The sequence below is a fragment of the Dromiciops gliroides genome, chromosome 4 (genome assembly GCF_019393635.1).
Source record: "Dromiciops gliroides isolate mDroGli1 chromosome 4, mDroGli1.pri, whole genome shotgun sequence".
In the NCBI taxonomy this organism is placed as follows: domain Eukaryota; kingdom Metazoa; phylum Chordata; class Mammalia; order Microbiotheria; family Microbiotheriidae; genus Dromiciops; species Dromiciops gliroides.
Genome location: NC_057864.1, coordinates 29314756 through 29334763, shown reverse-complemented (window position 1 = coordinate 29334763; position 20008 = coordinate 29314756). Strand labels below are relative to the sequence as shown.

At 56.6% G+C, this 20008-nt stretch overlaps 2 protein-coding genes across 3 annotated transcripts in view; both read right to left on the bottom strand.

The window, feature by feature from the left end:
- Positions 1-17311, bottom strand: part of BEND5 (BEN domain containing 5) — a 45207-nt gene extending 27896 nt beyond the window's left edge. The window contains exons 1-2 of the mRNA XM_043964634.1: positions 16904-17311; positions 2126-2259 (exon numbers count right to left, since the gene is read on the bottom strand). Coding sequence (XP_043820569.1) covers positions 2126-2259; positions 16904-17132 — 363 coding nt within the window. The 5' untranslated portion in view covers positions 17133-17311. The remainder of the gene's footprint in view (positions 1-2125; positions 2260-16903) is intronic.
- AGBL4 (AGBL carboxypeptidase 4) overlaps positions 1-20008 on the bottom strand; it is a 795252-nt gene that overhangs the window by 138040 nt on the left and 637204 nt on the right. Inside the window, exon 7 of one of the 2 annotated variants that reach the window (XM_043964633.1) lies at positions 17847-18737. The exons of the other annotated variant lie outside the window; for it this stretch is intronic. Coding sequence (XP_043820568.1) covers positions 17917-18737 — 821 coding nt within the window. The 3' untranslated portion in view covers positions 17847-17916. Of the gene's footprint in view, positions 1-17846; positions 18738-20008 lie in introns of those variants that run through there. 2 annotated transcript variants of the gene reach the window in all.

Genomic DNA, 20008 nt, shown 5'->3' with positions numbered 1-20008 from the left:
TCAGCCAACAAGCATTTAGGGTGTGCCAGCTATACGCCAGCACTGTGCCTAGGCATGGGGGACACAAAGAAAGGCAAGCCCACCCCACCCCCAAAACCCAACCTGGTAGAGCCAGAGGCCTGACTGTGAGGTTTCTTCTGCACCTGAACCTCTGACATTCCAGGGTCCTAAAGGATGCTCCTGCTGCCTCCTTAGCCTCCAGCCTTTCCCAGCCCACCTGGGGCACAGAACCAAAGAGTGACAGGGCTAGGAGGGGCCTGAGAACAGGGGATGTCAGTGCTGGGAGAGGCCTTAGAACAGGGGATGTCAGTCCTGGGAAGGGTCTTAGAACAGGGGATGTTAGAACTGGGAGAGGCCTTAGAATAGATGATGTCAGAGCTGGAAGAAGCCTTAGAACAGGGGATGTCAGTGCTGGGAAGGGTCTTAGAACAGAGAGAGTCAGAATTGAGAGGGGCCTTAGAACGGGGGGAGGGGCCTTAGAACAGAAGCCAACAGCTCTGACACTCTGAGTTTTATAGTTTCAACCCCCTCCCAGCTCTGACATTCTCTATTTTGCATTCTCAGCCAAGAGAGCCCTTGAAGATGACCCTAAGATCAAAGTGGGCCCATGGCCGAGCTCCCCAGCTCCACTGACTCCTCCCCAGTGCTTGCTCTGTGGCCCCAGCAAGGAAGGAGCAGAGCCTGAGGTTAGGGTAGGATCAATCCCTCCTCTCCCTGGGCCCCTCCTGGAATACAGGGCCGATGTGGCAGGAGGGGAAGGCCGCAGTGCCAAGCAGGCCATGGCTCCCAGGTCTGTGGCTGCTTCAGGACTCACAGATCCATAATACCCACTTGCTTGTAGAACAAACTCATAAAGAAGTTTACAGAGGGAAGGTTAGAGCAGGAGACCGGCACCCAGCCAGCACAAGGCAGCCAAGCAAGCCCTTCAGAGCCAGCAGGGGCCCCGGCCATGGCTTGGCTCTTGCCCAGGATCTGCCTCTGTCAGAGCCAAGGTCCTGGATTCTAATCCTGGCAGTGCTGCTGCCTGGCTGTATGAAGCACAGAGCAAGCCCATTTTCCTGTCTTGGTGCCAGTTTCTTCCTCTGTAAAAAGAGGGCTTTGGCTGAGATGTTTCCCAAGGCCCTTCCAGCTCCAGAGTCCATGACCTGAGCACCTGGCGACTCTGTGACTCTCTCTGAGACTCAGTTTCCCCATCTCTATAGTGGGGATAATATGCTTGAATGGCCTACCTCACAGGAAGGTCATGAGAAAGCACTTAGAATCCCTGAAATCCCTGAGGGCCCATTAACATCCTGACTTCTGACCAGGCCCAAGCGTCCAGAAGAGACCCCGAGATCAGCGAGTCTGGCCCCTCATTGTTGTTAAACAAGAGAAGCATGACCTGCTCCCTTCTCTCTTTGCCAGAGAATCAGCCCTGGGACTGAGGCAAACACCCCCCAGACAGGGTGGGGCAGGAGGAGGGCACCCCCTTGTGTACAGAAGCCAGAGACGGGCAGGGGCTTCAATCACAGAAGCAGAGATGGGGCATCCAGTCCCACCCGGGGCCCCTGCCCTCCAGTGTTTGCTAGAAGATCCCCGCCCTGCTGGAGATGAAAGTGCCCCCTCTGATGCCCCCTCCTGCGGGGGTCCTTCCACCAGCTAAGAACTTGTCTCCTCCATTGCCTCCTCTCTAAGTTAAGCATGCCCAGTGCCTCCCATGGTCCTTCCAGTAGCACAGACACCACCCCGGTCACCTTCCAGTTCTTCAACGTCCTTCTTAAGCTGCAGTACCTAGAACTGGACCCCCTGAGCCAACTGTGTGCAGGGTGACCTGGGAGGGAGAGCGGGGTCCCCAGCCTGCCCTCGTCCCTCCCCAGGACATCATCCCCCTCCTAAGGCAGCCTCAGGTCTGCAGTCAACACCTGGAGTTTGGGTTGGCCAACTGGGCTGTGGACTCCGCTCAACCCCCCAGATCTCATTTACGCCCCCTGCTGGCTGGCCATGTCTCTTCAGGCCTGTACTTGGGCAGCTGATTTTTTACATCCATCGCTCTTAATTTTCATGCGAGCTGACCTGAGGAATCCTAACGCTATGGAGACTCCCCAAAGGCCTCAAGCCTTTCCCCAGACTGGAAAGAAGGCGATACCTTACTGTGTCTAAACTCCCCATCGTCATCGCCATAGTCTCGGACCTCCTCCTCATCTTCTATGTGACTGAGGGAAAGTTTGGGGATTTTGATTTTCTTCTGCATGACACTATTTTCAAGGTCAGTTTTGTCCTCTGCAAACGTAGATGAAAAGAACAAGGTGAGTTACGCAGGTAGAGAGATGTCCTCCAGGTACCCAAGCCTCCCAAGTGCTGGCTAATGCTTTCAGCAAGACCAGTTAAAAAGGAGAACGCTCCCTCATGGAATTATGGGACGTCTGAGACAGAAGGGATCTCGGAGACCGCGGAGCCCATCCTTGTACAGGGAGGGAGGGCCAGCTATGAGTCGGTGGCACCACCAGGAAGTTCAGGCAATGAGGTCTGGGGCCCTGACTGGGCCATCTGGAAGGATCTCTGCCTTCCTCCTCCAGGGCTGCCCCACTGGTGCCTTCCAAATGTATTTCCCAACATGACCCAGAAGGGAACATCTGCCACGCCCCCAGCTCAGAAGAGAAACAAAGGCTGTGCTGGGGGCGTGGCATCATGGTTGGGGGGGGCCTCTTCTGAGACGCCACTTGGGGGAAATCCTGTTCTCCTGACTGGGTCCACATCCCATTAGAAAACAAAGACCATGGAGGGATAAGGATAAGGAAAGAAAGGCCAACGCTCAGCTCGGAGCCACAGCCTCCCAGGCCTCAGGCTCGGATGCACCCAGAGACGCCTGCTCAGCTCAGGCCTGGTCCTCCAGGATGGAGCACACTCTGTGAGCAGGTGACCTGGAGCAGCCTCGGGAATGGACTCAGCACTGGCTTCTATATGGGGGAGAAGCATCTGTGAGGTGGAGACATGCTGAGCGGACAGAAGCAGATCTTCCACACTGGGTGTCGGGGGACTAAAGGGAGCTGAGGAGGAAAGGAGAGAAAGGAAAGGAGGGAAGAACTCCCTCTGGGGCACTGGGCCTGTGGATGCAGCAGTGGGCTGGGTGTGCTTGTAATTCCTGGAGGCTATGGGGCAGGGCACTGGCGGGCCCCATTACTGGGGGCTCCCTCTTCCTAACAGCCCTGTCAGGCAGACTGCACACAGCTTATTGCTCCCATTTTAGAGAAGAAGGAACTGAGGCTGGCAGATAGAGAAGACTTGCTCAGGGTCATCAGACTGGTGAGGCAAGAGCTGGGATTGGAACCCAGGGCTCTTGTCTCTAGGCTTGGCTCGTCGTAAGTATTCCAGGAAGCTTTGCTGCTACTTCTCCTAGTCCTAGCCCTGACGCTAGCAAAGGACAGGCCTAAGCCCAACTCTGTTAACTACAGAAGACAAGTCGTGGGTTCTTGCCGTCCTTGATATTTGCACCTTGGAACCCTGCAAGTCTGGGAGAAGGCCTCCTTCCTGCCTTGGAGCCACCGATCTCTAAAAGGCCCTAGCAGCTTCAGTCAGGGCTGGTCTCTGACGCCCCACCCCCACCCCAGGTCTACCCCCAGTTCCTGGAGACTGACATTGCAGAAACGGGCAGAGAAGTGAGTCAGAGTTTAATAAGGAGTGGGGGAAAGTGAGAAAGGAATCCCACAACCCCTTCCTGCCCCTTGGAGGGGAAGGAGGCCCTGGGCTAGCCAGTGATAAGGACCACAGACATTGAGGACAGGCCTACAGTTACTCAGCATGGAGAGCCAAGCTGGACTGACCACAAAAGGTCAGGGCCGCTGCCCAGAGAAATCATCCAAGCACAAGGCTGTGGATCTAGACTGGAAGGACTTCCCAGGCCACAGAGACCCAAATCCTCACTTTGCATAGAGGGAAACTGAGGTGGGGTGGGGAGAGGATTTACCCAAAGGCACATACTAAGCAGCTTCCTAAGGCCCTAACAATCAGAGCAGTCCCAAAAGGCTGCTGGTAACTTTCCTGTCACAGAAGGTATCAGAGCAGAGGCTGGATAACCACCTGCCTGCCCAGGACACTGGAGGTGAGCCAGGGGAGCTCGCTCAGACAGTGCCTATTCTGGGGGGAGGATTTGGGACAAAGAGAAGGAGGAAAAGACACGAACCCTCCCCTGACCCCCCCCCTCGCAAAGACCAACCCTGAAATGTCTCTGGGCCAGGCCTGGGGCAGCAGCAAGCATGGGGCCCTGTCAGCATCTGGAAGAAGCTTCGGGTGTTTATAAGGGGAGGGGGCCAAGGAGGAGGGGGAGGTGCCAACTTCTTAGGCCTCAATCAAGGGAAAGTTTCTGGTCTTTCTTTAAAACAAACAAACAAAAACTGTTTAAAGCTGTTCCAATTCTTTTGTTTTCCTCTGCCTTTTCTAAAAATAAACAAATAGAATCATGCAAAACTGCTGTAAATTAGCAGGGATCAGGGCAGGGGTAGAGGGTTTGCAGGGAAGGTTTGGACCATGAGGTCCTGGGTTCAGTGCCAGCATTTAGTGGTCAGTCAGAGCCCGGGCCTTGAAGGAAGGAAGACTGGGCCTCAGATGTCATTTTGGATGCCTCCTGGATGTGTTACCCTGGGCAAGTCACCTAACGTCTCTGAGCCTCAGGCTCCTCCCCTAAAATGGGCCTGATAAGATCCGAAGCATCTTCCTCCTGGGGGACGGTGAGAGTCAAACTAGGAGGTACGTGTGAAGTGCTTGGTGACCCTTTAGTGGCCTCTGGGTATTGGCAATGACAACAACTGTCACTGTTGTTGTTAAACAAGAGAAGCACAACCTGCTCCCTTCTCTCTTTGCCAGAGAATCAGCCCCAGAACTGAGGCAAACACCCCCCAGACAGGTGAGACAGGAGGAGGGCCCTCCCCTTGGGTGCAGAAGAGCTGGATTCAAATCCTGACCGTGGACACCTGGGTACCATTTCAAGGCACCTTGCCCTTGCTACTGGGAGGAACGTGCAGCTCTGCTCGCCCATGGTCCCATTTCCCATCTCTGAGATGCTGCAAACTGAGGCCTTCCTCCCTGGCCACTCAAGGGATGCCCGGGATGGGTGTTGTTTCTGCTGTTAGAACAGAGGATCTTCATTTTTATAAAATATATCTTAAGACCCGCAGTTCAGTATTATTGGTTTCCTGTGCCATCCTGTGCATTTTGTTTTATGCATTTAAAAACATGACTTTGCAAAAGGCTTTCCTGGGCTGAAGGATTGGTGTGGAAGCTCCCTGGGGGCAGGGACTAGCTTTGCTTCTGTGCCCCTGGCATTTAGCACAGTGCCTGGCATGCAGTAAGAGATCAATAAATGCTGCTTCTTTCATTCTTTCATTCCCTGGGACTCAGTTTCCTCCTGTGTAGAGTGAGAGGACTAGGTGACATCTAAAGCCCTTGCAGAATCCCAGCCTTGCTAGCGTCTCACCCCAGGGGCCTTCCCGTCTCTTCTGCTGGACTCCAAACCCCATGGGATCCTCCTTTATTCTAAGGCCAAGCGTGGCACAAGGGAGAGCCAAGAGAAGAGGGCTGCACGGCCCTTGATTCGGTTCAATGACCCCAGGGGATGGGCCCTCTGAGTCCCTTTGCATCTAAGCTGTGAGATGGGGAGAACACTCCTGGATATGTCTGCTTCCGCTAGGAAGAAGGCACTAGAGAAGGGGGCAGTCCCAGCTATTCTCAACATCGGATCCCGCTTCGGCTGCTCCCTGACCCCAGCCTCAGAGAACAGACGGGTCTGTCCTCCACTGGGAGGGCCTACTGGTCTCTCACACAGGATGGTCTCCTGGCCTGTTCTCCCCCAGGGCAGAGGATGGCGTCCAGTGTCAGGATACCCAAGGCTGCTTCCCCCAGCAGTTAAACTGAGCCCCGGGTGAAAACCTCAAAGGCCCCAGTGGGCAAAGTGGACAACATTACCCAGGAGGACCCTGAATGCCCCTGCTATGGAGAATGCAGGTGGGGAAGAGCCACTAACCACATCGATTTTCTGCTCCCAGGCCCCGCCGGATCCCTGTAAGGGCAATGAAATCAGAGCACTGACTTCTGAGGATGCTTAGGAGAAAGGAGGCCCCTCCTACACCCCAGTTTGCACTGAGTGCCCACTATCTTCACCCACCTCAGCTCAGATGTGAAAGCAGAGGCCCCTCTTCCGGGGTCTGGGGCAAAGCCCTGACCTTCTCTGGGCCTGTTTCTTCCCCTACAGACCAGGGGGGATGCACTATGGAAGCTCCAAGGTTTCTCAGTCTGGGTGGGGTGGGGTGGGGGCGGGCAAGGAAACCCTGAACTTGGGCCTGAGCAGTTCTGCCAAAGGGCAGGGTCTTCCCTGAGAGGGAGCTGAGAGATCTGGGGATGGAAAAACTCATAGCCTGGATGCTCTAAGGAACAAAGGCAAACCTAAGTGGATTGCAGAAGTGTGGCAGACCACCGACCAGCAAGCTACTGACCAAAGCACAGCGTCTGTGGGCGGGAGGGACTTCCCAGTGTCTTCTGGTCCATCCCAATGTGGGCCGGGGGTCCCGTCTGCCACATACTCCCCACCCCCAGTGGGCATCAGCCTCTGTGTGGAGACCTTCAGGGATGGGGAGGCCACCCCCTGAATGCAGAGCAAGCTGCACTTGAGGCAAGACCTGGGGTCCTTCTCTGACTCTACCACTTGCTGGCTGTGTAGCCTTTGTGAGCCTCAGTTTCTTCATCTGGGAAAAGTCAATAATAAGGTGGTCACCAAGTGACTTCTTGAGAGGACTGGCGGTCAGGCCACATGGGATTCACCAGAGCATGTGGGTGTATTTAGCTTGATGACAAGACTTGGGGAGGAGGGGAGGGAACCTTAAAGGTGGTTGTGAAGGAGGGAGACATGGGGGAGTGAAGAGGGGGTGGACAGTATTCCACATAAGGTGGTGAGTTCCCCATTCCTAGAAATCTTCAAGAAGATGACCGCTTGTCAGGGATGGGGCAGTGTAGCAGGAAATCCCAATCAAGTGAAGGTTGTGCTACGTGCCTCGTAAGGGCCCTCAAAGCTCTCAAGATTCCACAACATATTAACTTTTCTTCCCTAGGCCTTGGTTTTGCCATCTATAAATCAAGGCATGAAAATTAGATCACTAAGGTCCCACCTCCCCCAGCTCTGACATCCCCTGTTCTGAGGCCCCTCCCAGGTGAGACATCCTCTGTTCTAAGTTCTAGGTCTCTGTTCTCAGATCAAAGGGCTCTTGCACCTCCAACGTTCTAGGATGCCCTCATTGCCTGGGATGATGAATTTACCCAGCGGCCCCCAGGAAGCTCCTGCATGGAGGTAATGTGCCTTTGCAGGAGCCTGGCCGGCCACCAGAGGAGATTCCATTTCTGTGGATCCCCAGGCCTAACTAAGCTCTGGGCGCCGAGGCACCCCTGGCAGACACCTGAACCCCCCAGGTCACTCAAGGCACTCAGAGTTCAAAATAGCCCAATGGAGCAGGCACCTGCGGCTGGGCTGAGGGCAGGACTCTAGCCCAAGTGTAGCCGAGGATCTGCAGGATCTGCCCAGAGCATTTTGTATTCACTGACCTGTGGGGTGGGGTGGGGGCAGAAGCGGACTTTGAGGTGGGCCCTGAGGTCTAGGCTCAGAAACTCAATAAGCTTCTGCTGGGGAAAGTCCAGAGAGCTTCCACCTGGGGAGATCTGCTCTAAATGCCAAGCCTGGCTCAGCAACGAGCTCCAGGCAGAGCGGGGGGGGGGGGGGGGGGGGGGGGGGGGGTGCGCCTCAGGAGCTGGCCAGTTTGGGGCTAGACCTCAACCAGCGCTTTTGTTTCTTTACAAAATGACATATAGCAATAACACTTCCCACACTGACAGGGGTCAGGCAGGCAGCGTTAGGGCGCCTGCTAGCCCCATTTTTCAGATGAGTAGTAGAAGTTAAATGATTTGTCCAGGGTCAAACAGAGGTGCCCAACTAGCTCACGTGAATGAGGAAACAGAGGGTCAGAGAAGAAACTCGACTAGCCCGGACCACCCCAGCTTCCCAAGTCCAAGGGTCCTGCTGTTCTCACCCAACGATACTAGAAGAATCTGAAAATGTGGTCATGTTGTGTCTCAACAGAAAAGAGCCTCAGTGCCCTGCAGGAGTCTCTGCTGAAAGTGAAGGGCTGGCTAAAGTCAGTCAGTCAGTCAGTCAACAAACATCTGTGGATACAATCCTCCAAATGAAGTTGTCCTTGTCTTTAAAGGTAAACAGGTTGGTAGAGACATAAAGGCAGGAGAGAGGCCCCTCTAGAGGGTGGCGGGGGCAACACTACTGGGACAGTCATGGGAGGCTTCCTGAAGGAGGAAACGGGAGTCATTCCTGGTATGGGGGTTGGGGGAACCCCTTGCATAGGCACAGCCAGAGGGTCAGCGGGAGTGACCCACTATCAGCCTGGAGAGGGAGGGAGGCTGCAGTTAAGACTGGGAAGGACCTTGAATGACACACACACATGGGAAATGGGGAGCCACTGCAACTTCTTGAGCACAGGAGTGACCTGTTCTTGATGAAGAGCTTCGCGGTAGCCAGGTGGAGGAGGGTGGTTTGAAGAGAAGGAAGAGCAGAGTGGAGACAAGGAGGTCAGTGGGGAGGTGAGGGCAATGGTCCAGGCAGGAGATGAGGAAGAGAACAAGGGAGACTTGGGCGGGGGGGGGGGGGGGAGGCTGTGGAAGGAGAAATAACAAGACTGAGCAGCAGCTAAGGGAGGTGAGTGGGGGACAATGGAGGAGGTGAGGACCCCCCCCCAAGGCTGTGGACCTGACAGAGGGATGGGGCTCTCGAGGGAGAGAGCTGAGGGTTCTGATAGGGGGACGTGGGATCTGGGATGGGTCCAGCGCATGCAGGTGAGGATGGGAGCAGGCAGGCTGGGACTGGGACTTGGGCTCTGGAGAGAGGTTAGGGCTGGATATAGATGTAAGAGTCATCTGCACAGAGGTGAGAACTGAATCCACAGGAGCTCATGGGCTCACCAAGGGAGAAAGAAGAGGAGGGAGCCCAGGATGGAGGCTTGGGGGCCCCCGGTGAGAGGGGGCTGCAGAGATGAGGAGCCTGCAAAGGAGAAGGTCAGACAGGTAGGGGTGGGGTAAGGAGAAGCAGCAGAGAGCAGTGCATGACAACCTGGGGGAGAGACGAGTCTGGCTGATAAGGAGCAAAGAACTCCAAGGAGCCCCTGAGGCTTAGAGCCGGACAGCCTTGGGACAGAGAAATGAACCATGTCCACCTTGGAAGAGACTTTAGAACAGGGAGCACAGAATGTCAGAGCCCAGAGGCCCTTGCGTGTCAGGCTGGCCTGGCCCACTGTGTAGAGATGGCCAGAGCTGGCAGAGGCCTCAGGACAGGGAGTATCAGAGCCGGACAGGGGCTGAGAACATGGGGTGCTAGAGTGCAGGGAGGCCCTGGGGCCGAGAACGTCCCTCTGGTCTTTCCGGGGGCACTAACTCATAGGCTGACCTTTGGGTGAGTCTGTTCCCTTGGCTGGACCCCAGTTTCTTCCTCTGGAAGCTGAGGATACTGGGCCCTGCATGGATCTGGCTGTGATTGGTTCAAAGTGGGTCTGGGCCAGCCTCTGCCTGTGCCCCGTGGACGGGCCCATCAATGGTTAATGTTCTTCTGCGCTCTGGGGGATGGGGGTGGCAGCAGCAAGCTCCTCTCTCTGCTCCAGCGTAAATCAGCTAAAACATGTCAAAACTGAAACTCTAAGCGTTGCCGCCTCCTCCCCCCAGCCCCCTTGGCAGGCTCCCGCGCTGATGACATCTAGCAATCCTGGCCAGCCCTCTGCCTCCCCACTGCTCCTGGATGCTCGCCAGAGCGTCTCTCTTGCCATCACTGTGTTTGGACCAAAGATGCCAAGATGGGCCGAGAACACGGAACAAACCAAAGTTATCCAAGAAAGAGAAACGGGGGCTTGGAAAGAAATCTCCCAAGTTCTAAGCTGTTTCAGCTGAAGGACTGACAATGTGGGGCTGCTGGCTCTTTGGGGTCTTTTAAGTGGACAGAAGCAATGTCAGGCCTCTGTAGGGAAGCTCCTGCCCCAGACAGGACCCTGACCTGGGGCCCAGATGCCCTGGGACCCGGAGGCCCAGGCTCCGCCACTGACCTTGGGCAAGTTACTCGGCAGTTCTGGTTTCCCCATCTTTAAGAAGGGGCCGGCGGATGACTGCCGGGGACCCTTCCATCTCTGCCGCTCAGTGGAGCTCACAGGAGGAGGGCTAGCTGACCATCCATGGCTGGGCCCTGCCCGCTTCATGCCCTGTCCATCAGCCTATGGCCCAGCTGTAGCACACACCGGCTGCTAACAAAAGCCAGTGGAGCCCAGCTCTTTGAGGCCTGGCAGGGAGAGGGGCAGCGAGGGCTTTTAGAAAGACTGGAAAAGGGTCTGCTAACGCCATCTGGTCCTCCCTCAACTCTGCCCTGGGGCTCTGTGCTCTTCCTATTGCCCAAGTCTCTGCCAGAGACCCAGAGGACTGGGTAAAGGGCCTCATGACTCACTGGCCACTCTCTGGGTCACAGGGCACATAGGAGAGCCCAGCCCAACTGACCCCTGGCTCCCTGGGTGACGGGTTTGGCTGCTGGGAAGCCATCAGGAAGCATGATGCTGTCCACAGTCACTCTCCTTTTGGGTGTCAGAAGGGAACGATGAACTACCATGGGCTGGTTCAGCCCCAAGGAAGCCTTCTCCTCTGGGCAGAGAAAGCCAGCCACGTTCTGCCCCACCAAAGGAGTATTTTCATGGAGAAGAAGATAGACACAGTGTGGGGGAGGGACTAGAAAAGCATCCCCCCAAATCACAGAGCCACAGAATGAATGTCAGAGGGACTGCAGAACGGAGAAGAGATAGCGTCCAAGCTGGGAGGGCCCTTAGAACAGGGAACGTCAGGACTGGAGGGAAGCTTCAAGATCACTTAGGCACGGCCCCTTTCGGACAGGAAACGGAGGCCCAGGGAGAAGTGACTTGCCCAAGGTGACTGCTGCAGCCCACATTAGTGTGACTTCTAGGAGTGACACAGCGCAGTGCACCAGCCTGACCCGGGCCCCGGCTCCACCTGTCTGAATCTGATGCTTGGCTTGAGAAATGGGGGATGCAGTAGCATCAAGTCCTTCGGGGGGGTCCAAACTGATCTATAACCAGGGCAGGGGCTCCCATGCTAAAATTAACCAGTCAATTAGAGGTTAGCAAAGATGAAATGTGTAGAGAACCAAGGCTCTTGCCTAAAAATTGGTGGGTGTCCCCTCCCTGGTCTTCTGAGCCCCCCCCCCAATGGAGCAAGAAGAAAAAAAGTCTCTCCTCGAGCTGTGCTGGAGATGGTGGCAACGAATATTCAGAGAAATCTGACAATTTCTCAGTCTCTCCCTCTCAATCTGTCTCTGTGCATCTATCTCTCCCTCCATTCCCCTCCTCCCTCCTCCTCTCTATCTCTCACTCCTCTGTCATATACACGCAAGCGCACGTGCACACACACACACACACACACACACACACACACACACCCAAGAGGTGCATGGAAGAACAGAAAAATCCTAGGATTTGGACTCCCCAAACCAGCTGACTCAGCGACGCCTTTCAGAATCCAGGCTGATGCTCTCCTGGTCTGAAGGCCAGCCCCTCACCATCCCCAGATCTGCTCGAGACCGTACCAGATCACAGCATGTTACAAACCTGGCTTCCGTAAGATGTTTGTGGGACTATTTTTTCCCCAGTTGATCCGTCTACGTTATTTTCACTTCACCTCTCTTTCTTTTTTAGGGTGCGGCCTCAGAAGGCACGTGTGACCAGGCCAGGGAATGCTACTGTACTAATGGGGAGGTAGTGGGAGGAGATGGGGAGCAGTGTGGGACAGAAATGAAGACACAGGAATGAGAGGACATACAGAGACCCGTGACTGACATGCAGCATGACCCCAACCAAGCGCTTTCCCTTCTCTGGGCCACAGTTTCCCTTCAACTGACCCTCTCACTGGGCAGCCTGGGGAGTTCTCTGTAATGCTGATGCCTTCCTTAAAAAAATGCTTTGGGGGGAAAGGTGGGGATTGCAGGAGACCAGGGTCCAGCCTCTTAGGCCACAGGTTCTTCATCTTTTAAATGAGGTGGCGGCCTTGAGGACCCCTCCCAGCTCTAAACCAAAAGCCCAGGCTCTGACAGCTGTGAGACCTCCCCTCCCCCCCCCCCCAGCCTCGATTTCTTCATCTGTACAATGGCCATCTTGAACCAAGGCCCTTCCGGGCTCTCACATCCTGCCAACCTGTTGCTATTTATAACAGCTGTGGCAGGCTGGCATTATAGATGGCATTAATGGCAGGAGGCTCCAGTACCGACTTGCTGGGGCAAACAGCGGTGAATCACCCACTGAGATGGCTCTTCCTCCTTCTAGGACAAGGCAGCTAAGGTTACAAATCTAGTGGGTGCCTCAGGCACCACATTTTAGGGAGGGTGCGGACAAGCTGGAGCCCATCCAGAGGAGGCCACCAGATGGGCGGGGCCCCAGAAGGTCCGGCCTAAGGAAAGATGGAGGGAGTTTAGCAGGAAAGGACTGAGGAGGGGCAGGGAAGGCAGCAGGGAGGAGGGGACAGCGACCAGCCAGCTGCCTTCTGGTGGCCTAAGGCCTCAGACTTCTTACACTGGGCCCCGAGGGCTGAGCAGCAGCAGGGAACAGGGTGGGGACAGACGGCACAGCTAGGCCAGTTAGGCTTGTGTCTGCCCACCTGTCAGGGGTGCCCCAAAGCGGGACGGGCCACTTCCCCCTGTTGGGACCCCCCTGGGGGGAGACGATGCAGGCGAGGGGGCTTGTGGTCAGCAGGGTCTCGGCCTCCCCGTCTGCACAACAGAGCCCCACAATGCCACAGGGCCAGCCGACTCGGTTCCTTCTCTTAGGAAACTGCTGATCTCTTGTGCTGAAGACTTGGGGCAAATTCAAAAGGGAAGTGGCCGGGCTCTCTCCCCTTCACCAGCTTTCAGTCTGAGTGTGTTCCTTGGCCTGGGTGTGACAGCAGGATGCCCAGCTGGGAGGTCGGCCCTCCCGCAAACTGGACTCGAGGCCACCCTTGCGGGTTCAGAGCGCTGTGTTCTAGAAGTGTGCCGGGCAGCCCAGAAGCCTTTTCTACCTGCCTGGCCCGGCCTCTGTCCCCTCTACCCTGAAGAACCTGCAGGGCAGGAGGCCAGTTCGCTCCTTCAGGGCCTGCCCACAGTCCGCCCGGTCCCTGCTGAGGGATCAAGGGCTTGAGCTCCTTACGGTCCCCTGCTACCGAGTCAGCGGCTGGCCTGGCTGGTGAGTGTACCTGGTGTTGGTGAGAGAACCCTCAGGGACCAGACAGAAGACACCTCTGTCGCTTCCTAGCGAAGTGACTGGGGCAGGTTCAGTTTCCTCTTCTGTCAGATAAGAAGGTCGGACTCAACCTTCAGCTCTACATTTACAGGCATAGGATGAGACAGCTGGGGGCACCAGGTGGGCCTGGGGTGTAGAAGACCAGAGTGCAAAACTGGTCTCAGAGACTTACTTGTCAGGTTACCTTGGGCAAGTCATTTCCCTTCCTGTCTGCCTCCATTTCCTCAACTGTAAAATGGGGATGATCATCCCAATCTCAGATGGGGGTGGGATGAGGGGGGTGGTGCAGCACTTAGCATAGTGTGCAACACATAGTAAGTGCTTAATGAAAGCTTGTCTCCTCTACTGCCCTCCTGTTCTGAGCCTCAGTTTCATTGTCTATAGAGTGGGGGTGAGAAGGCCAAGAATCCAGAATGGTCCCAGCTCAGAGCACTCGGGGCTCCCTCAGAGCAATGCAGGGGGACTGAGGCAGTGGCATGACACGGAGGACTCCAGGACCTACCACTGACTCCCCATGTGACAGTGTTAAGTTCCTTCTGGGGCTCAGTGTGTCCATCTGTCAGATGGGGCTGTGCCTACCACGAGGTCATTAGTTCTAAGGCTGTGTTGTACTCAGCCATGGCGCCTGGCACACAGTAGGCACTTCAATGTTTACTGACTGACTGGCACCGGACCATAGATCTCCCCCACCCCCCATCCTCAAGGCTCGGCCACTGCTTCCAAAAAGCCTTCTCTGATCACCTCCCAGAGCCACCAGGGAGACTGGTGCACTGGCTGCTGGGAGTTCTTAGGAAGTATTTGTGTGTCAGCCAGGAGGGTCTAGGGAAGGGGCAGTGCTCTGCCCTCTCCCCTCCAAGGCCCTGTGCGCAGAGTCTGAGCTTTCCCCAGGAGGAAAGGGTGCAGGCCTTGGGAGAGTGACAGGGACTGCAGGAGCCCCCAGCCCCACTTGCACAGGCAGCATCCCCCCACAGTGGCCATTAAGCCTCTGGTTGGATACCTCCAGGCATGGGGAGTTCATGATTTCCTAGAACAGTGAGGGGGGCTCATGTCCTACCACAGGGGGACAGATTCAACAAGAACTCCTTATTGGAGCTTCTGAGCTAAGAGGTGGTGAGGTTCCTCACTCAGCCTGAGTATGGCTCTCCAACAGGCTTCCATCCCAGAAGAGGGATGGACCAGAAGCCCTTGGGCTCCAACCACCTCTATATGTGTTTTGTTAGGGGAGGCGGCAGGTAGGAGACTGCCCCTCCCCCCCCAACCACTTTCTCTTGCCTCCCACCCCACGCCCCATTCCACTCTTTAAAAATCTTTTTCAACAAGTCAAACAGAAGGCAGAATGGAGGCCGAGCTATGGACACCCGAGTCTTTCCCCTTGGTAGACTGTCAGCTCTCTGAAACTGGTCCCTCCCTTGCGTTCCTCTGAACCCTGGGCTGTGGGTGTCCTTAGCTCTATTACTGCATCCGAGAATAAATATCTGCCTGATGACTCAGTCAGGTATGTCCCCAATTCTCGATCTCTTCCCACTTTCTTGTACTGTCTCAACCCTCAGACTTGTCTCTCCTTACCCAGAGACCCGATGCCCAGCTTTTTATCACCACCAGGCCTCCCCCCCTCTCTACCTGACCAAGGGGGCTTACTGGCTGGTCACCTGAGGCAGCTCCCTTCCCTTCTGACTGCCACTGGACCCTTACAGATCCCCAAGTCAAGGTAAAGAAGCAGGGACTCCATTTCCCGGCTGACTGTCTGGGCAGATCCTGATGGGAGAGCAGCACATTTTAGGAGGGCTGGTCACAGATTGGGGCAGGGGATCCCTAAGAGGACTGCAAGCAGAGGAAGAGCATCAAGACCATGGCATGAGAGGATGGGCAGGTAGAATGGGGAATTCTTAGCTGGGAGAAGAGGGCTAAAGGCTGCTGGGAGATGCCTTCAAACAAACGAAGGGCTGTCAAGTGGATGCCAGAGGGCAAAACGAAGAGGAACTCAGATGGTGTTGGGCCAGGCTGGGGGGCGGGGAGGAAGCACAGATTTCCAAGCAGGATGTTTTAGGCTTGATGTAAGGAAACAAATTCCTAGTAGTTAAAACTGCTCAACAAGGTCACTGTCTTGGGGGTGGTGGGTTCACCATCACTGGTGGTATTCAAGTCAGAGTTGAATGGACCATTGGCTGAGGATTTTGCAGGGGGGATCTTTGCTAAGGTATGGATTGGAACAGATGCCTCCCAAGCCCCCTCCCAAGCTTTGTGAAACTGATGCCAATCGATCCTTGTTCCCCTCAGACACCCACCTTCCTCACCCCTAGGCTTCCTGGACTTGGTCGCAGATACACCCATGGTTCTGAAGCACCACTTGGCTGTCTCTTCCTCCGTGCTTATGAGTTTTGGAGCTGCGGTGGGGATTAGCAGGCAGTGTGGTACAGTATAGGGAACATAGCGGGCTGGGAGCTGGGAGACCCAAAAGGGTGCAAAACTAGACTGACACTCAGTAGCTAAGTGACCTTAAGCAAGTCCCTTAAGCTCAGTAGCTAAGTGACCTTAAGCAAGTCCCTTCCCTTTGCTGGATTTCAATTTCCTTCTCTGTAAAATGAGCAGGGGAGCCTTCCAATCAGAGAGAGCACACATGCCCAATCAGAGAGAGCACACAGTTACGCCAGGACTCCGAATCCTCAGTTTCCCTATCTGATGATAACTCCCGTTCTTCCTACTTCACAGGATTCCTTAAAAGTGAGCCTATTGTTATAAAAAGAGTCCCAGAAGAGCAGCCAGAAGCCCTGGCGCTGACCACTGTCATCCGACCTCGGGCAGGCCTCCATGGAAACTCTCCAGACATCAGTTTCTCCATCTGAGACATGGGATTCAGCTCCTTCCTTCCCTGTACACTTGACAAAACTGATGTGTGGTGGGAGGCTCTTGGGAGCTACAGACAAGAGCCTACCCAAATAGTGGGGGTGTCACTGTAACACAGTTCTAAAGTGGACCGATGAAGAGAAGGGGCTGAAGAAGAGAGGGGGGAACCTGAAACTCCCCTCACTCACTCTGACCAGCTCACTTGTTCATCCCTCCCAGTGGCTAAAGGTCCGAGAAGAGGGATGAACCCCAAGTCGCAGGGCCCCAACAGCCTTCGTGTGTGTGTGTGTGTGTGTGTGTGTGTGTGTATGTGTGTGTGTGTTGGGGGAGGGGGACAGGTAGGAAACAGCTGCCCCGCCCCCCAAAACAACCACCTTCTCCTGCCTCTCCCCACCTTCAGCTCTTGAAAACTCCTTTCCAACAAGTGAAACCAGATAGACAGAAAGGAAAGAGAAAGGGGGAGAGGACGAGAGAAGGGGGGCAGGGATGACAAAGGGGAACGGATCTCAATTTTAACTGGTCTGGCCTTTCAGAAATAAACCTCAGAAAATGAGACTGGGAAGAAAAGACTGAGGGGGGCGCGGTTTGCGAGAACCGACCCCGGCCCGTCTCCCCGCCCAGGTGTCTGGGCCCCCCTCCCCCCCGACCCTCGGCCTAGGCTTGGGCAGGGGCCCCCCGATCCGCGCCCCTCGCCCCCCCCCTCCCGCCCCCCGGGCCTCACTCACCTGCCAGCGCCAGGATCTGGGCCTTGTGCGGCAGCAGCGCGCCCCAGGAGGCCCCGGCGGGCGCGGGCGCGGGGGGCGCCGCCGCCTCGGGGGGCTCGGGGCTCCGGTAGACCGCGTAGACCTTCTGGTTGTCAAAGTCGAGGCGTGAGCGGGGGCTGAAGTCGCGCACGCAGGACACGGGCAGCGCGTAGCACACGTTGTCCTCCAGGAAGCGCACAAAGGCGTACATGGCCGGGGTCCGAGCCGCGGCGGCGGGGGCTACCGAGGCCGGAGGGGGACGGACCCGAGGCGGGACCGACGGGCGATCGGACGGACCGAGGGAGGGCCCCCCGGCGGCCGCGGCTCCGGCTCCGGCTCCGCTCAGGGGCCCGCCCGCCCGAGCAGCTGCAGGAGGCGCGGGGGCCGGGCCGGGCCGGGCCTGGCTGGGGGCGGGGGCGGGGGCGGGGCGCGGCACGCGCGGGGCGGGGGGGGGGGGCGAAGCTCCGGGGCTCGCCGTCCTCCCCCCGCTCTTATTGTTCCCGAAAACCCCCCGCTCTGCCCATCGGCTGCTCTCGCCTGGGCGCCCAGGAGGCAGGAGGGAAAACGGGGGAGGGGGGAGGGGGGGACGGCCAGACCTGGGGGAGGGAGGGAGAGGGGGCGGCTCTGGGAGCGTCCGCTGCTTTGGCTAAGTCAGACCCGAGCAATCACCGCCGGAGCGCAGCGCGGAGCGAACGGCGGGAGGGGGGCGGGGGGCACCCGGAGGAGACGCGCAGAGGAGCGGAGGAAGCGAACCGCGGAGGCCAGACCTCACCTGGCAGCGGGAAACGCGGGGCGCTGCAAGAGCCGCCTGGCCTGGGGAGCCAGACCCACGGGCGAGCCCACAGCAAGGCCGAGGGAGCTGGCCGGGCTGCGGGGGCACTGGCGGGGACTGCCCCCGAGCCGCTGCGGGGAGCCCTGGGGGGCTTCGGGCGCTCGGAGGCTCTCTCTTCCCTCTCCAAATCTTTCCCGGGCCCTTCTTCTCCCGAGGCTTCTGCCTAAACCCTTCTTCCCCTCTCCAAACTTCTCATCTCCACCAGATCCAACGCTTCCATCTCCCCAACTCTCTCTGCCTCCTTCGCTCTCTCTCCCTGTCTCTCTCCTTCTTCCTCTCTATCTCTGTCCTTCTGTCTCTGACTTCCGACAGAGGTGGCACAGGGCTCGGGCCCTCTTTCCCCAGGGCTGCCGAACCAGTTCTGCCCGGACTCCCGGAGCATGACCCCAGATTGCGCCTGCTGCCTTCGCCCCGTCCCCAAGCTGGGCTGGGGAAGAAGGGCCTTTGGGGCCACTTGAAGGGTTGGAGGCCCAGGGCAGGTGGGCCTGTCATGTTCAAAGGCGGCTTCCATGGGGGCCTCAGCAGGAATCAAACTGTAGCCTCCTCCTCCTCCTCTTCTTCCTCTTCCTTTTCTTCTTCCTCCTTTTCTTCCTCCCTCCCCCTTGTAACAGTTTTCACTCTTATGATACAAAGTAACAGACTCGAGCCTATGGGAAACTGGCAAAGAGCAGAGGTCTCTTTCTCGGCTTTGAGGACAAACCCTGCCCCGCCAATTCACTGGGCGGTTGCCCAAGTCTCCTCTTAGTGCCTGCCCGGCCTCCGTTTGATCGCCTGTTAAGTGACAGTATTGTCCTGGTAGGTCTCTAAGGCCCCTCCGAGCTCTGACATTCTGTGCCACCACAGGCAGCAGGTCTTGGGGGGGGGTGGGAGAGGGGTGAAGAGCACTGGTGAAATTCATGGAAGATACACCCGGCCCCTGCAGGAGGGCCCTTTGCCCTGGCGCTGAGCTGCTGCTCTCCCGTCCATGGCAGCCTTTCCAACGTTCTAAATGGTATTGGAAAAGAAAAATGCTTGATTGATTTGTCAAAGACAAATGCAGTGCCAGGCAGAAAGGGAACATCTGGTCCAAAGCCTCCATTTTACAGATGGACAAACTGAGGCCCAACATCCTGGCTGAATGAGGGCTCCAGGCCGCTGACTGCCCCAGGGGACCCTCAGGCCTGGGCTCTTCGCACAGCCCTGTTTCCTAACTACAAGGGAAGCTCTCCATTGTCTACCCGAGTGGTAAGGACCATTGGGGAGATAAAACCACAGTTGGTGGAAAGCCCCCAAACCACATCCATGTGGCTTGGGAACCTGTTATCCCATGAGAACCCCAGCATAGGTCACCTCCATATTACTTCATGTCGTCTCTTTCCTCTAAATTTATCAAGTAAACAATGCATGACTGATGTGTCTGAAGACACCGGACTGAGGTGTCCTCAGCAAGGACCAAGTGTCCTCACTGACGGCCATTTCTGGTTCCAGAGAGATCCAGCCCATCATGCCCACCAGAAAAGGAAGTATATGAGATGCCCAAGCTGCCAAGGCTGTTGCCCATACAGCTACCTGGGCAGCACGGGGAGCTGGCCCTGCAGGGCCGGTGTCTGGGTCAGGCCCTGCAGGTGGCCACTGAGCTGGGTCAGACCCAAACTGAAGGCAGAGGGCTGGCTGAGCTGCCTCCACTCTGACCAGTCCAAGGTAACACTATCATTCCCCCAGTGGTACCAAATGTCTGTGAGTCAGAGCACCATGGTCTTTGACATGCTAAAATGGTGATGGAGAGAAGAGGGTGATGTCCCTAAGCCAGGGGCATCAAGGAGGAACTCAGAAAGGGAGGCGGGCCCACCCTCAGACCATAGCTGGGAATGGTAGCTGGACAGCTCCCGAGCTGCTGGAGGAAAGAGGGAAGGCTCTCAGGGCCTTGGAGCAGACTTCAGAGCAGCCTTGGGAGCATCTCAAGGGGAGCATGGTCAGAATTTGCACACACAGCTAACTGCAAGAGCATCCTATACATCCAATGTCTCCAAAGGCAGAGCCCCACGCCTCCAAGGGTTGGTGGCTTGGCTCCCAGGGAGCGTGGGATCAGTCAAAGGGTGGGGATATGGAGGGCAGATGGATCTCCTCCCCTCCCCAATAATTGTGAGATTTTCTCTAATACAGCTGCACCACCTGACCTCCTTACAGGCCATCATCCTCCATACAACACCCGGCTGGCCTCCTGGCTTCCTCTGGGGGGGTTGTCCCTTCAGTATTAGCCAAAGCTCAGGTACCCT